This window comes from Triticum dicoccoides, chromosome 2B (assembly GCF_002162155.2).
Source record: "Triticum dicoccoides isolate Atlit2015 ecotype Zavitan chromosome 2B, WEW_v2.0, whole genome shotgun sequence".
In the NCBI taxonomy this organism is placed as follows: Eukaryota; Viridiplantae; Streptophyta; class Magnoliopsida; order Poales; family Poaceae; genus Triticum; species Triticum dicoccoides.
Window position 1 is genome coordinate 722,362,122 of NC_041383.1, and position 15,772 is coordinate 722,377,893.

Below are 15,772 nucleotides of genomic sequence, written 5' to 3' on the forward strand. Positions count from 1 at the left end.
CTGAAATCTCATAAACCAGAAGCAATGCTTAGGAGGTTTACGGGCGTCCGGGCCTCCCCCACATAGGCAATGCATCAACACCCTCGGCTCAATGTTGGGGAGCAATGTTGGGGAGGTTTACAGGCATCCGGGTCTTTCCCACATAGACATTGATACCCTCGGCTTACCCAAACCCCCCTCTCTCGTTCTGCTCCAATTGTCACTTCACTCTCTGTGTCGCATTCATGCCGGTCCAGAGCGAACATGGCCGTTCACGGCCACATGACGGTCAAACAACATGCCATTCAAAATCGATGGAACTTTTTTTTCTCAAATTCGTTAACTTTTTTGAATCCGTGAACTTTTTCTGAACCCGTGAAACTTTTTTAAATTTGTGAATGATTTTAAAAAAAATAAGGTCAACTGGTCAACGGGTCAACCGGCTAGAAGCGAGCGAGCTAAGTTCTCGTCTGTCGGGAAAGTATCTAGTGCTCCCAGGCCTAGGGTGCTCCCGGTGCTCTGATGCAAAAAACATTTTTTAAAATGTTCAAAAAATTCTGAAAAAAATGCAGCACATCGACGGAATATCAATGTCTTTTGTCACAAAATTTCAAACCAAAATTCAAAACAATGCTCGAGATACAAAAATGATAAATTTGACATCAATGTGATAATGGGCCAAAACTAAAGCCCAACTTATGTTATGTACAAAATTTTGTCATTTTTGTATCTCGAGCAATGTTTCGAATTTTGATTTGAAATTTTGTGACAAGTTACATCAATGTTTCGTCGATGTGCTGCATTTTTTTCAGAATTTTTTGAACATTTTAAAAATGTTTTTCGGACATTTGGAGCACCAGGAGCACCTCAAGCCTGGGAGCACTAGATACTTTCCCCTCGTCTGTCCGTCTCGTTCGAGTCCGATGCTACGATCGAAATTTAGTTGGGCCGGACCAGTAGCTTGACCCGGCGGTGAGAGCACGGGTTAGGAGGGCTTTTCCTATTTGACGCATTCTGCGTCAAGTAGTCGACCATTCGCATAAACCAGATCAAAGCTAGTGATCGAACTGGGCCGGCCCATCGGAGAAGCTGCACCCTTCTGGAAGGTTCCAGCCTGATTTTTCTGGTTTTGCGAAGATTCTAGAATGTCCCTGAACCGTTTTTACTGGTTTTTCGCTTTCTTATGTTTCTTACTAATCTTTTTTTTCTGTTTCTGTTTCTATTTCTTTCTTATTTATTTTTCTGTTTCTTTTCTTTATGTTCCTGTTCAAAATTTACAAAACATCTTTAGAAAAATTTGGGACTTTCAATTAATAATTCCGTTTCAAAACTTGTTCGCTAACTAAAAAGGATATTCATGTTTCCAAATTTTGTTCGGAAGATTCAAAAAAAAGTTCTCGTTTCTAAAATTGTTCAAAAATTGTTCATGTCTTAAATTGTGTTATGGAGTTTAAAAAAATGTTCGTTTTAATAACTATGTGCATTTTTCTAAAAATGTTCATTTTTCAAATTTTGTTCTGAAGTTTTAAGAAAACTCTGGTTTTCAAAAAATGTTCATTTTCCGAATTTCATTTCGGAATTTAAAAAAATGTAATGTTTTGTGTTTTCGAATTTTGTTCCAAAGTTTCAGAAAATGTTCGTGTTTTCCAAAAAATAAGAACTTCAAAAAATGTTCCCATTTTGTGAAAATGTTCACGTATTATTTTTTCCCAGAGTTTCAAAAAATTGTTCAGTATTTTCAAAAAATGTTCCCTTCTTTTAGATGTTTGGGTTTTTAAAATTTTGTTCAGAAATTTAAAAAGTGTTCATGTTTCATAAACATTTCCTTTTTAAAAACACATGTTTTGGGTTTGAAATTTTGAAAATACTCGGATCTGTGATGGCTTTGGGTCTTAATTTATTCGCACGGCATAATAATGTGATATGGTTGTCAGTTGAACTGGTATAGCATTTCGTGGCGAACTAGATCTCCTGAGTTCGATACCTACAGAACGCGACTGTTTTTAGGCGTCTAGACCCCCTCTACAGTAGTGTGCCGGCCAATCAAATACCTGCCTATGCGTTCGGCCGGCAATTTGCCACAAAGAGCTCCCTTTCGACGTGTAGTCCTAACCCATCATCTATGTAGCACATTAGCAGCAAGCCAAACCCAACAATGGAATCCTACCATGGGAAGAGGAAGCGGGCATGGACATGGAAATAAGCAGTAACATCCAGGCAGATCACACAGGGACCTTGCGGTGTGTGGTGCTCATTGGGAGTGTGCCGGACCGGTGTGTGACCTAGTCCAGGTAGTGGCTTGGATGGGGCATCTAGCTTTAGATGTTAGGCATTGGTGCAATGTCTGTTTGGTATTAGACCCGGATATTTGGCATCCCTTCATCAAGGGGATAGGAATAGCAACAAGTGTTGCCAAGATGGTGGCTTGGCTTATTGATGTATCACCTTGTATGGTCTTTATGAATAATTAATAAATGGCTACATGCATCATCCAGATGCAGAGGCCGGGGTACATCCTCCTTTTCTCTACTCCTATAAAAAAAGCAAGTTGGTGGTGACGGTGTGCCTGCCTTCGGGCTGTATATACCGTCCGATCTTGAATCTATGTCTGAGATTGAGGCCGACGCGTGTTGTATAGAGCCAACAACCAAAACAGGAGATTCTCGAGGTTTCTCTCGTGAGATCGATTACTCTAGAAGCCCTCCAAGTTTCCTCGCCGCCGGCCCCTCCCCTCTCTTTCCCTGCGACCACGTTGGAGTTGAGTTGGGCGAGCGTCATGCAGTAAATCGGATTTGGCTTAAGATATCCCCTGCGACATCATTATTTCTGAATCTCGCCGTGCAGGCTGTCGGAGAAGGAGAACGGCACACGGTGATCGACGGATAGAGTCAAAGGAGTCGACACAATTTGGTTAACACGGCCCACGGGAGAAGGTGCTTGTGGCGGGGACGCACTTCTTGCGTCATCGCGGACCCGATGTCGGCCGGAATCGGCCGAAAGGTGCCGTGGGAGGAGCCTCGTGTGCGGTGGCGGTCATCATGGTCGGGGAAGATGATCATGGCACGGATGTCATGGTGGCCGAGAGGCAATGCCGATGGGCGCTCCGGTTCCACCTCGTCGGTGTGAACCACCTCCTGAGCGAGAGCAGCGCGGGGCCCTCGGGAGATGGAGATCGACCGAGCCACAACAGATAGCGGTCAGGAGCAACTCGGAGGTGGCGGCCGACAGCAGCGCAGTGCAAGCATAGCAGGTAGCGGGCGGGAGCAGCTTGGAGGCGTTGGCCGGGAGCAGCGGAGGAGTCGGCAGTCGACGACTAGGAGCAGTGATTCACTACAAGAAATATGTCAACTAGTGACCTTCTGTCAATGACCCTGGAAGAATTGGTCATAGTCAGACCAATTGGTCAAAAACTGTTCGGGGGGCTCCAAACCCTAAACTATAACGACCATTTTGGTCAGAAAGGTCGTAATTTCCTTACACGAAATGGTCATAAAGCAGATAGCAATGCTCCACCGCCTTATTTCTAGCTGATCATGACCAATATAGATGGTCATAACCTTGTAAGTTGTGGTGGGTTGCTATGACTAGGCGCCACCTTATCAGTTTTGCCTATGTGTCATGTCCATGTGGCAGTTTTTGCCCTAGGTTGTAAAGCAACCTATATTTCTGTCATTCCCAAAATTCCCAAAAAAATCTCATAAATTCTTTGGGTCATATCTTCTTCAAATATGTAAAAAAACCTTCCTTGCAAAGTTCAAAAATAATTCAAAAATATTCATTTTCCTATTCTGTTTAAAAAAACACTTTGTGAAGGAAGTACCACTTTGGCATGTCCAAATGGTATCAATTTTCTACAGTGCTTTCCTATGCCCAAATAACCATCCTCCACCAAATGCCAGCTCAATCCATTCATTATTTTGAGCCCAGCTTCAACATTCGTATTTATGTCCAGTGTGGTACTTTGCAAAGCAAGTACCACCTAGGCTCCTCCTTTTGAGCTGAAAATTTGTGAAGACGGTCTTCTTAGTAACTGATCATCCTCAGCCAAAATTCACGCCCATTAGCCATGTGCATTTCCCGTACCGCTAATCAAACACTTGGCTGCTTATTCATGTTTGAGCATCAATCGGTCTCCTCGTGATAATCTTATGTTGTGATTTTCTTCCTAGCACCTACCTGGGGAGTGCCCAACCCACTAGACATGTCTAGGCCTCCCAAAACACATGGCAACGCCACGGTCGGGCGGTGACCATGCGGCGGGCATGCGAGTTTACACGCTCTAGAGTTGGAGCCCTCGGCCACCGTCCAAACCTCGATGTATCGCCACAAAACCATGTATTTATGATTAAATAGGTACTTATGTAACTAGAAATGATTTTTAGAAAAAATAAACAACAAACTATGAGGCAGCTGCAGTTCAAATTTGACCCGCTTCCAACTGAATCGGCGGGAATTTGTCTTTTTCACCAGAGGTGGATAAAAACTTTTGACACCCAACCATTTTGTCAATTGTGCATTAAATATGGCCTAGTATTTTATAAAATTGATTTGGTCCAATTTGCAACAAATATATCGTAGGTCCTTCACAAAAAAAACTCATTTCATGCACTTAGAAAATGGAAAATGAATTTTCCGTGCAAAGAAAATGAAAACTCCCTTAGGCAACATTGTTTGGAATTCCAAGATGCACCCTTGTGCACAATATGAGATCATTTGAACAAACTACGCCATGGATGTGGCCATAAGATTGATCATTTGGCTTGAAAGCCATGAATCTTCACACTTGATAGCTCATTTCTGAGAACACTTTTTAAAATAATTGTCGTATTACAAGTTTATAATTTTTTCTGGTAACTTTGCCACACAACCGACGCTGGCGCTGGCGCCGACCCCGGCCAGAGATCCGTCATCGCCCAGGACCCCAAGCTACGACTTCGCATACGCCGAAGCCAACACCAAAGGTTAATTACCACCTCCAAATCAAATGCTAGGGCTTCATTCATGGTTGTCTAGTACTGCTAGTTAATCCAGGGGCTTCATTCATGATCCGTCGCCACTTATATCTTGAGCATGTACTCTAATATTAGATCACAATGTATTTTGCACGCTCTAGTTTAATTGCCCGTGAAACTGGCTGTCAACTTCACCCATGATCAAATGCAGCTTTGGATGCTCCACCTCACTACCCTGCTTACCACCAGGAATATGCTCAACCCAGGGGTTCCGTTCCACTCACGCTCAACTTTTTCAATAGGTCCCTTCTGCCTGGCGCTTGCTGATTTCTACGAGTTGCTTTCATGAGCATGCTTATTCGGCTACCAGGATGCATTTCTAGCAGACTTCCCATTTCTTTTTCTACCTTCTTCTAATATCTGGCTACATTGTACTCCACGTATTATTTCTTGTACCAAGCTACTCATAAATCCAACATGTAGACTAGTGAAGTCCAGCCAATAGAAATCTGCCACCATAACCTCTATTTGCATGCCTTGTTACTTAGCTTGGAAGAATGACTACACACGTATGCATTCTAATGATCACATACATGTATCTAGTTCTCCTCATAAAATATTTGCATGCATGACAAAGCTCCAACACGTACACTCTCATGCTTACTTATATTAGAAGCATTCTGTAGAAGACAAACTACTATATGCTAGTCTTACTTACACTGTGTGTGTGGGGCACTGTCCTTTAATTTTCTAGCATGTTAAATTTTACATTCTAATATATTTTGCTGCTAGTGTCCATTTATCAAATTTTTTACTATGTTTCTACCAAGATGGTTCTGCCATTTGTTTTTTTTCCTGCAGCGAAGTGCGGCTGGACGACCGAGGCTGCTATTCTGCCTTGATGTGCACACAAAGAGTTCCTGGACCTGACTTGAAGCAAGGATACCTGCAGCTGCAAGCCAACAATATCTGAAGACATGTGTTGCTTGTCTATGTTCTCAGCATAGCTATAGGCTGCCATGTCTTTTCCACTTTCCTTTTCGCTTTCTATAGTGCTAACTTGACGGTCAGCCTATAGTTATGCGAAGAACATCGGCAAGAAGAACCTGTCTTTAGACATACACTGCCATGTCTTGTTCCATTAATCACCTAGTGCTCTTGTTAGTGACATTCATCTAGTATTTTATTTTGCAAAGCATGCAATGGTTTGGAGTACTTGATCATGGCCTGATGGAACCTACATGTCGTTACTACAGCAGCTAGAAGCAATCCATTTTACTAAAAGCATTCTGGTTAGCATTTGGTCATGGCATCACTTTGTTGTTCTGTTTGTTTTAAATCTGGTTGCAAGTTTACTATTTTTTCATAACCGTTATCTTACATTTTTGGCATTGAGCATTGGTGGGTCTCAACAGCTATATGATGAATACACATCATGATATATACTTGATGAATTTGCCTGCTACATCTCAACTTGTATCTGTTTTGGTATCTCTTCCACTATGTATCTGTTTTCTTGGATGAGTGGGTATCTCATTTTAACTAGTTGGAGAACAAAAAGCATGGTACTAGCTAGCTCAATTTGTGTTATCATTCATCTGTTGTAACACCAAGTTTGGTCTATTAACATGGCATTGATTTTGTGCTGCAGATTTGGAAGCTGGGAATCTGGGGAATGCGAAGTTGAAGTGACCTGGAGTATCTAGACTGTGATTGCCATTGTATATGTGTTATATGATGATCTAACACAATGATTCTGCTATTGTATCTTTGTTGTATGATGTATCAGACTGATTTTGGCTGTTATGTGAAGTACTATTTTTGTTCTCTATTTGTTCCCATTTGAATGTTGGTGATCTATTTACTAGCAAATTAAAATTTAAAGAAAATGACCTTGACAATTGGGACCCACTTACTAGAAGAACCGGACAATTAGGACCCATCTGAATAGTGGACCCTTCTTTAAAAACAGAAATACTTGAACTGCTCAGCCAAAATGGCCATGGCCCAAAAATAAAAAGGCTGCGATGTTGGGCTTGGCCCATGAAGCTAACAAAAATTGACAGAAAAAATACACTAAATTGGCTGAATTAATGGGCTCGGCCCATATAAACACCCAATTGGACCGGGCCGATTCTAATTTTTGACCTTTTCAATTGGTTACAATTTTGCCATGTCAGATTGCCACGTCGGATCCGACGTGGCCTGGGCAGACAGCTAGTGACCAAAACAAGACAATAGGCATATTTTGGTCGTAAATGTCTATGACCATCTTTGTGAGAAGGTCGTTAATTTCAGTTTACGACTGCCAGCTTTTGACCTTCTGTTTTTGGTCATAAAAAGGTCGCAAATGAAAAACAATGATCTTTTAGTGACCAATAGTCAAGGTCACAAGTTGACATATTTCTTGTAGTGATTGGGGAGAAATGAGATGAAATCGACTGGGGGCGTTCCGGATCATAGTAGCCGGAAACGGGGAACGGTAGGCCGTCCCTCAATCCCGATTCATCGACCCAGAATCGGATTCGGGAATGATGTCAGATTCGGTACGATTCGATGAATATCCGGCGTCCCCGCAGCCTGCTCCTCGATTCAGGTTCCAGGATCCAACAGCCAAAGCGCGAGACATAATTTACTCACGCCATCGTTTCTTTTCTCAAGGACTCCTCGTTTTCCTCTAGTCCATTAATTGCCAGGGATTCATTAACAGCAAGGAATGCTGACCGTCAGGGAGTCGTCGTTCTTCAGGAACTGCGTTTCTCGACCCATGGTACCGTACCGGGTTCATCGTACCCAAACGGATTGGATCGCGTCCCCGATGTAAAAAAAATCGCTCGAAAGATGTATACCCTCGTTGTACCCTATTTTTTCAGCCACTAACTCTCGTCCCTCGTTCCCGTTCCTCATTCCCACCGTACCGGAAACATGGTAACTATGTTTCGGACCTTCTGGCGCTAGCGTCCGCCATGCATCAGGCAACCGTGCTTGCCGTCCTAAGCTAGTCTTGAACGTCCCAATGGGCAGCGAGTAGACGAGCTGGCCGTCGCGGGCGGCACGATGGGCACTAGGCTGCGCACACGACCTCTACATGCGGAGCCTCGTCAGTACGCCACCGTCGGCTACTATAGGTTTTTTGCGTACAGTGTCGATGGCGACATGCTGGAGCCTACATGCGCAGCTTCGGAGAAGTGAGCATCCCGGATGGTAGTTCGCAGTGCAAAGTCGCTCTCGCCGGAACTGGCGTGGCATTTGGCAGTTCAAAGGGGCATTTTCCGTCCCTGCATCTCCTAATTATTTTTTTGAGGGGTTCCTTATTGTCTCCTAATGGCCTCAATTGGGTATACAATGGCATATTTGAAAGCACAAAACTTTGTAGTGGCATGTTTTAAAATATGAAAATGGTGATGCCAATTCTCAAAGCCTGAAAATTTGTATTGGCATATAGTACTTTTTCGATACAAATTAATTTACGCACACTTAGTAGGAGAGTGATGTTTTGGCAAATGGGAGCGGACGCTCCTGGTTTTTTAAATGTGTTTTAAACATATTTTCAAATGTTAAAAGAATTCAAACAAAAACTTAGGGCGTACATCTTGATATTGTACATGCTCATAAAGTCATTTCACGAAAAACCGACAACAAAATCCAGTGTTAAAAATGTTTTTCATAACACATTCTTTTGTCTTTTTACACAAGCCACAAAATATGTCAGGTTATTTTTTTTAAACTTGACGTGTACACATATAATGTCGAGATGTATGCGCCAAATTTTTGTTTGAAATTTTTCACACTTCAAAATATTTTTCTCGCGTACAGGAGCGCGCGCTCCCGGGAGCACCAAAAGATTTTCAACACTTATAGAGTACACTTAGTACAACACAACTTTAGTACATAATTGTACTGCGTGTGCGACAAATAATTTGGATCGAAGAGAGTATATCAAATTGAAATCTAAATCTAATAGGCTCCTCCCTTAGTGATATCCCCCGGGAAAGATGGCCGCGTCGCCCAGGACTGCAGTCCCAGCCACCCCGGTAGGATGTCTAGGCCGTTGTTGCCAAGGACGACGAGCTGCGGTCCCGGTGATGGACTGCAACGGCATCTACGTGAGACGATATGAGTATCCCATGTTTATTCCGATGAGTATTTGCAAGCTTTGAACTGTACATATTGCCATGACGAGGCCGTCCTGTATTAATTCTCCGCTTCCAGGGATACATGCTGCCAGTGGTAGTGCAATAACACAGGCACGACGCACCGTGTTGTCCATGCCAATGATGCTCTTCGTCGTTCTGATTCCATCCCCTGGGAGGTGCATGCACATATGTTTCATCCCCAATATTGCTTATATGATTTGCTTATTTGGTCAACTTCGGGTCTGCAATACTTGATATAATTTCATCCCCAATATTGCTTATTTGATAGACTAACCAATAGCTTAATAATTTATAATCACTTGGGCCAATTACCTGATGCGAGACAGGGAAAACGATTGTTGAAGAGCCTTAAGTAGTCTTCTCACAGTCTGCATGGGCTAGAATCGGGGAAATACGATAAGTTGCATGTACATAAAGTTTCGGATAATAAGTGTAAATTTGCACAGTACCATTAGAGAAAGCTTGTATGCTCAACATGCTTGACCATGTCAAAGCTCATCCATGAGTAATTATATCCACATGTTATTCGAATTATCTAGAAGGTGAGCTTTAAATTTTTGTAAATTAGTGTTTTTAATAGTTCAGAGGCGCTGCTTTACTGCCAGTATTTAGGTGGATGGTCTCTATTTTAAATCCTGATACAAGTAATGCACTTTGACAAGTTCTATGTTTGGCGAATTATTCCAAGGCCTGATAGATGCCCAAGCTATGTAACTAAGCATGAATGGGTCTACAATATTACTTCTCTTCATGGTGGCAATGTATGCATATTCTTTAGCGCTTAATGGGGTGGGGACTAGAGGTGGATCATGTATTAACCAAAAGCTGGTTAGGGTCGTTGCAATTGCCAAATGAGTGCGGACAACTTTTTTATTGCTGCATGCTCTTTGTCCCCCTCAGCATGGGACAACAAGTAGAAAGTTGGGTACGGAGAACACCAAGTCTTCTGCAAGGTGAAAATTAGAATAAAATGGTTGGCTTGGACGAGGGGGTTCAATGGTCGGAAAACATATATTTGATTTTGCTCGATGTGTACTTATCAACAATATGACATCACTTTGATTGATGTCTTGATACATCTTTTATTATTCAGTATGCTCCTGATACTTAGTAAAGAATTTCCATATGATCATTTGTGATTCCGTAGCATAGCAGAGACGTAGCATAGCACGGATATCTTTCTAGTCTAAAAAAAGATCACACAGGGACCTCCTGTATGCCGCTTGTTACGGCAAAGTGTGGACGTTTCGCATAGGGCGCCAAACCTGGGCCAGCCCATTTTCGGTGGCACGATCGTGAGATCAAAAAATACTAAAAAAGAGAACACACTTGAGCTGTAAATCGATCATACGACTTTGTAGTCGATGGCATGCTGTGCTAGCCACTGTGAAAATCAACTTCTAATGTTAGGATAGCAGTGCCATACTTAAAGAAACATACAACAGTGGCAGGGATCATACAAATGACCAGCTGTAAGTGAGCAACACTAATAGCCACCATAATTCCTCGGATTTCGTACATAAAATGGCAGTCCGCCTTCTATGAACGTAAGCCGAAACAGAATTGAAATTATTTTCAAATTTTGAACGTGATTTTCTTGTGGAAAAAGTTAATATGTTTTGAAACACAAACATTTTCATATTTCAAAGCAAAGAAAACTAAAACTTGAATCATTTTTGGGGATCTCAAACTTTTGTTCAAAAAAAGGAACAAAATGAAATCAAGATATTTTTCAAAACTAAGAAGAATTTCTTGAAAATGCAAAACATTTTCTAAAAAACAGGAACAAAAACCTGAAAGCGCGAACATTTTTCAAAATTACGAGCAAATTATTCAAGACGTGAACCTTTTTTGAATTCCCCCATTTTTTTAGAATTCAGGGCCAAAATTTGAAAAAACCTGAACATTTAGATGATGTGACAATTTTGGAAAGCGGGAAATGTTTTTTGAAATTCCCATTTTTTGAATTGGTGAATAAAAGTTAATAAATGTGAACATTTTTTCAAATTCATATAACTTTTTAGAATTTGCAACCAAAATTTAAAAATATGAGCATTTCTTGAATTTGTGAACAAACTTGGATAGATGGAACATTTTTTAAAATTCCCATTTGTTTGAAATTGTGAATAATTTTGGAAAGTGGGAATTTTTTTTTTAAATTCTCGTTTTTTGAATTGGTGAATAAAAGTTAATAAATGTGAACATTTTTTCAAATTCATCAAACTTTTTAGAATTTGCGACCAAAATTTAAAAACATGAGCATTTCTTGAATTTGTTAACAAACTTGGATAGCTAGAACATTTTTCGAAATTCCCATTTATTTGAAATTGTGAATAATTTTGGAAAGCGGGAATATTTTTTTGAAATTCCCATTTTGTGAATTGGTGAATAAAAGTTAAGAAATGTGAACATTTTTTCAAATTCATCAAACTTTTTGGAATTTGGACCAAATTTTCAAAACATGAGCATTTTTTGAATTTGTGAACAAACTTGGATAGCTGGAACATTTTTCGAAATTCCCATTTGTTTGAAATTGTGAATAATTTTGGAAAGCCGAGATATTTTTTTGAAATTCCCATTTTTTGAATTGGTGGATAAAATTTAATAAATGTGAACATTTTTTCAAATTCATCAGACTTTTTAGAATTTGCTATCAAAATTTATAAACATGAGCATTTCTTGAAGTTGTGAACAAACTTGGATAGTTGGGACATTTTTTGAAATTCCCATTTTGTTTGAAATTGTGATTAACTTTGGAAAGCAGGAATATTTTTTTGAAATTCCCATTTTTTGAATTGGTGAATAAAAGTTAATAAATATGAACATGTTTTCAAATTCATCAAGCTTTATAGAATTTGTGACCAAAATTTAAAAACATGAGCATTTCTTGAATTTGGGAACAAACTTGGATAGCTAGAACATTTTTCGAATTCCCATTTGTTTGAAATTGTGAATAATTATGGAAAGCATGAATATTTTTTTGAAATTCCCATTTTTTGAATTGGTGAATAAAAGTTAATAAATGTGAATAGTTTTTTCAAATTCATCAAACTTTTTAGAATTTGAGACCAAAATTTAAAAACATGAGCATTTCTTGAATTTGTGAACAAACTTGGATAGCTGGAACATTTTTTGAAATTCCCATTTGTTTGAAATTGTGAATAATTTTGGAAAGCAGGAATATTTTTTGGAAATTCCCATTTTTTGAATTGGTGAATAAAAGTTAATAATTGTGAAAAAAAATCAAATTCATCAATTTTTTAGAATTTGCGACCAAAATTTAAAAACATGAGCAGTTCTTGAATTTTTGAACAAACTTGGATAGCTGGAACATTTTTCAAAATTCCCATTTGTTAGGAATTGTGAATAATTTTGGAAAGCGGGAGTATTTTTTGGAAATTCCCATTTTAGAATTGGTGAATAAAAGTTAATAATTATGAACATTTTTCCAAATTCATCAAACTTTTTAGAGTTTGCAACCAATAATTAAAAACATGAGCATTTCTTGAATTTGTGAACAAACTTGGATAGCTGGAACATTTTTCGAAATTCCCATTTGTTTGAAATTGTGAATAATTTCGGAAAGCGGAAAGATTTTTCTTAATTTGAGAATGGAAATAAAAATGCATACATCTTTTGAAATAACGAACATATTTTGAATTTTTAGAACATATTTTGAAATTGAGAACAGTTCATAATATCATAATTGTTTTTGAAATGTGAACATTTTTGGAATACCTCAACAAAAATTGGAAAACAAAATTTGTTTTTTGAATAATTTTTGAAAATAGGAACATTTTTTGAAATCCCGGTCATTATTTGAAAAGTTCTTATAAATTAGAAAAAAATATTCTGAACAATTTTTGAAAAACTTTCTGATTTTTTTAAAACTGGAATACTTTTCAAAAATCCTGTTCAATTTTTTAAAAATGGAAACATTTTTTGAATTTACGAACATTTTGAAAGCACGACAATTTTTAAAAATGTTGAACGTTTTTTGAAAGCACGAACATTTTTAAGTTTCCAAACAATCTTCAAAAACATGAACTCTTAAAAAAAGAAAACTAAACTTGAAAAAGAAAAAAAGAAACAGCAAAAGGAAATGAAAAGAAAATAAACAAAAAAAGAAAAAAAATAAAAACCAAAAAAGAAACAGAAAAACCGGTTGGAGGTTCCCCAAACAAGAAAAACCGGCTGGAAAACTCAAGAAGATTCCCAAAACCGGAAAAGCAGCAACACGTTAAGGCCCCGTTTGATAACTTAGTTTTTTCGAAGTATTATGACAATACTGCAGTTTTTCAAAATACCATGGTTTAATTTACCGTGAGCTGTTTGGCAACCACAAAAAACTGTAGTATTTATACTGTGGTATTGTCAAAACCGTGGTATTTTCTCTGTATTAAAAAAAGAACCCTGGACCTCTTTTTTTAAAACAGAGCACACAAAGAAAACGAGACTATTCGTTATCGCCTTCCTCGCTCCCAAGCCGTCACCGCCGCCCTGAAGATTGCTGGCCATGGGACAAACCAAGCCAGGAGAACGGAATGGAAATAAAAATGGTGTCCTTCCTACTCCCACAAGCGCTTCTCTTCTCCTTGTACGCGCTGTGCATCAGGTCGGCCCCCTGGACACCACATGCCCAGGTTGCTAATGCCATGGTCGCGCAAGCTGATGGCTACAAAGCTAACTCCGAACACACTGCTGGCTGAGCCTGCGTAGGCCCTTGTGCTGAGCCACACCGGCCTTGCTTCCTGTCCATGCGCTCCTCCCGAACGTCGCCCCATGCCTCAGCGCGCCACATTAGCAGTTGTCGGTCAAGCCGCAGCCAAGCCAGAGCGACCCCCGCACTTCCGTGCCGCACTGCTGATGCATAGCTTGCCGCCGGGTCTATTTAAGCATGGCCTTTCAGTTTGCAACCACTGGTCAGCTAAGATCGTGCATGTCTTGTGACTGCTATGAAACGGCTAGCTAGCTAATTTACATCGTCCTAAACATGCACCAGCCAAACACTGTCAGAGTATTCCTAATACTACAAAATACTTTGATATGTCAAAACTGTGGTTTCTAGAACCTATAGATAAAAAGACTGCAGTTTTTCAATACTACAGTTTATGCAATATTTTGCTGTCAAACACACCCTAAATGGGCTGGTCCAAGTAATCTCTCGATCCCCAGTCTGTGGGAAGGGTCGACATTTAAACGCAATGTGCGTCCAATAGAATATTCTGATCACACACACAGATGGCAGATCCTTTTGTTGGTCCTTGTGCTGCTGCGTTCTATGGCTGCCGGAGAAGGCAGTTTCAATCGTTTGAAGTGCAGAAGGTCAGAAGGGGGTGGCGATCCACAGCAACACGGCGCATTGCCGGCCGACTGGCCCCACGGTCAGCATGCCGGCAACGAGGCTGCAGGGAAGAAAAGGTCACTTTTCTGTCCTCTAGGTCTTCGTTCTGGGCTCGTCCCCGGTCACTAGATTCAGTAGATTGGTTCGTGCTATTAAATCTATGGAAGTCGAATTGTATAAACGACAATTGTCCACTTATGCTTGTGAAGACATGAAGAGGGAGAGTGATGAATCGATTTATTAAAAAAGCTTGAGCCACTAGGTGGCAGCCGGCCAAATGGAGAGTCGGAGACTAATATCATGATTATTTCGAGGTCCTTTACATGCCATTGCTTCCATCTGACGAACGTGCCTCTCGACCACCTTCTTCCTTGGTTGGCTCACCCGTGCCGTGCCGCTCTGTTTTGTGGCTCCAGCTCCAGCCGGCCGGACAAAGATGGCGTTGATTCCGGCCTTGGGTGGGCATCGGCAACCTAGATTCCCCTTTCTGAATAGCCAGCTACGTATATCTGATCCAACGTATTCTGCTTTTAATTTTGGCTCTCGCAGTGCTGGTCGGCACGCTCATCTTCGTGCTTCTTTTCGCCGTGTTCTGCTACCGCTCGGACAACGGCGCGCGACCCGTACCCCAGTCCTACGCGGTGGTGCCAGACCACGTGATGAGGCACGCCACCATCGAGAGGTTCTTCGCGGAGATGGCCAACGAGAAGCCCATCCGGTTCACGCCGGGCCAGCTCCAAGGCTACACCAGCAACTACTCGTCCCGTCTTGGCGCCGGCGGGTTCGGCACGGTCTACAAGGGCGCGCTCCCCAACGGCCTCGCCGTCGCGGTCAAGGTGCTCCACGGCGACCACAACCAGCGGTCCGAGGAGCACTTCATGGCGGAGATGGGCACCATCGGGAGGACGCACCACATCAACCTCGTCAGGCTGTTCGGTTTCTGCTTCGACGCCTCCGTGCGCGCGCTGGTGTACGAGTTCATGCAGCACGGCGCGCTCGACGCCTACCTCTTCAACCGCGCCGCCGGCGTGGGCTTGGCCACGGTGGCCGCGATCACCACCGGCGTGGCACGGGGTCTGAGGTACCTCCACGAGGAGTGCCATCAGAAGATCATCCACTACGACATCAAGGGTGGTAACGTCCTCCTCGACAGAACCCTCACGCCCAAGGTGGCTGACTTCGGGCTCGCGCGACTGGTGGACCGGGCAGACACGCACGTCTCCATGTCCGGCGTGCGCGGTACACCCGGCTATGCGGCGCCGGAGCTGTGGATGGGTTCTGGTGTGACGGAGAAGTGCGACGTCTACAGCTTCGGCATGTTGCTGTTCGAGGCCGTCGGC

The 15,772-nt window shown here is 41.5% G+C and overlaps 1 protein-coding gene across 1 annotated transcript in view; it reads left to right on the plus strand.

Annotated features, from left to right (window-relative positions):
* The first annotated feature begins 14,868 nt into the window (after positions 1–14,868).
* LOC119361255 (rust resistance kinase Lr10-like) overlaps positions 14,869–15,772 on the plus strand; it is a 6,369-nt gene continuing 5,465 nt past the window's right edge. Inside the window, exons 1-2 of the mRNA XM_037626557.1 lie at positions 14,869–14,890; positions 14,982–15,770. Of these exons, the coding sequence (XP_037482454.1) occupies positions 14,869–14,890; positions 14,982–15,770 (811 nt within the window). The remainder of the gene's footprint in view (positions 14,891–14,981; positions 15,771–15,772) is intronic.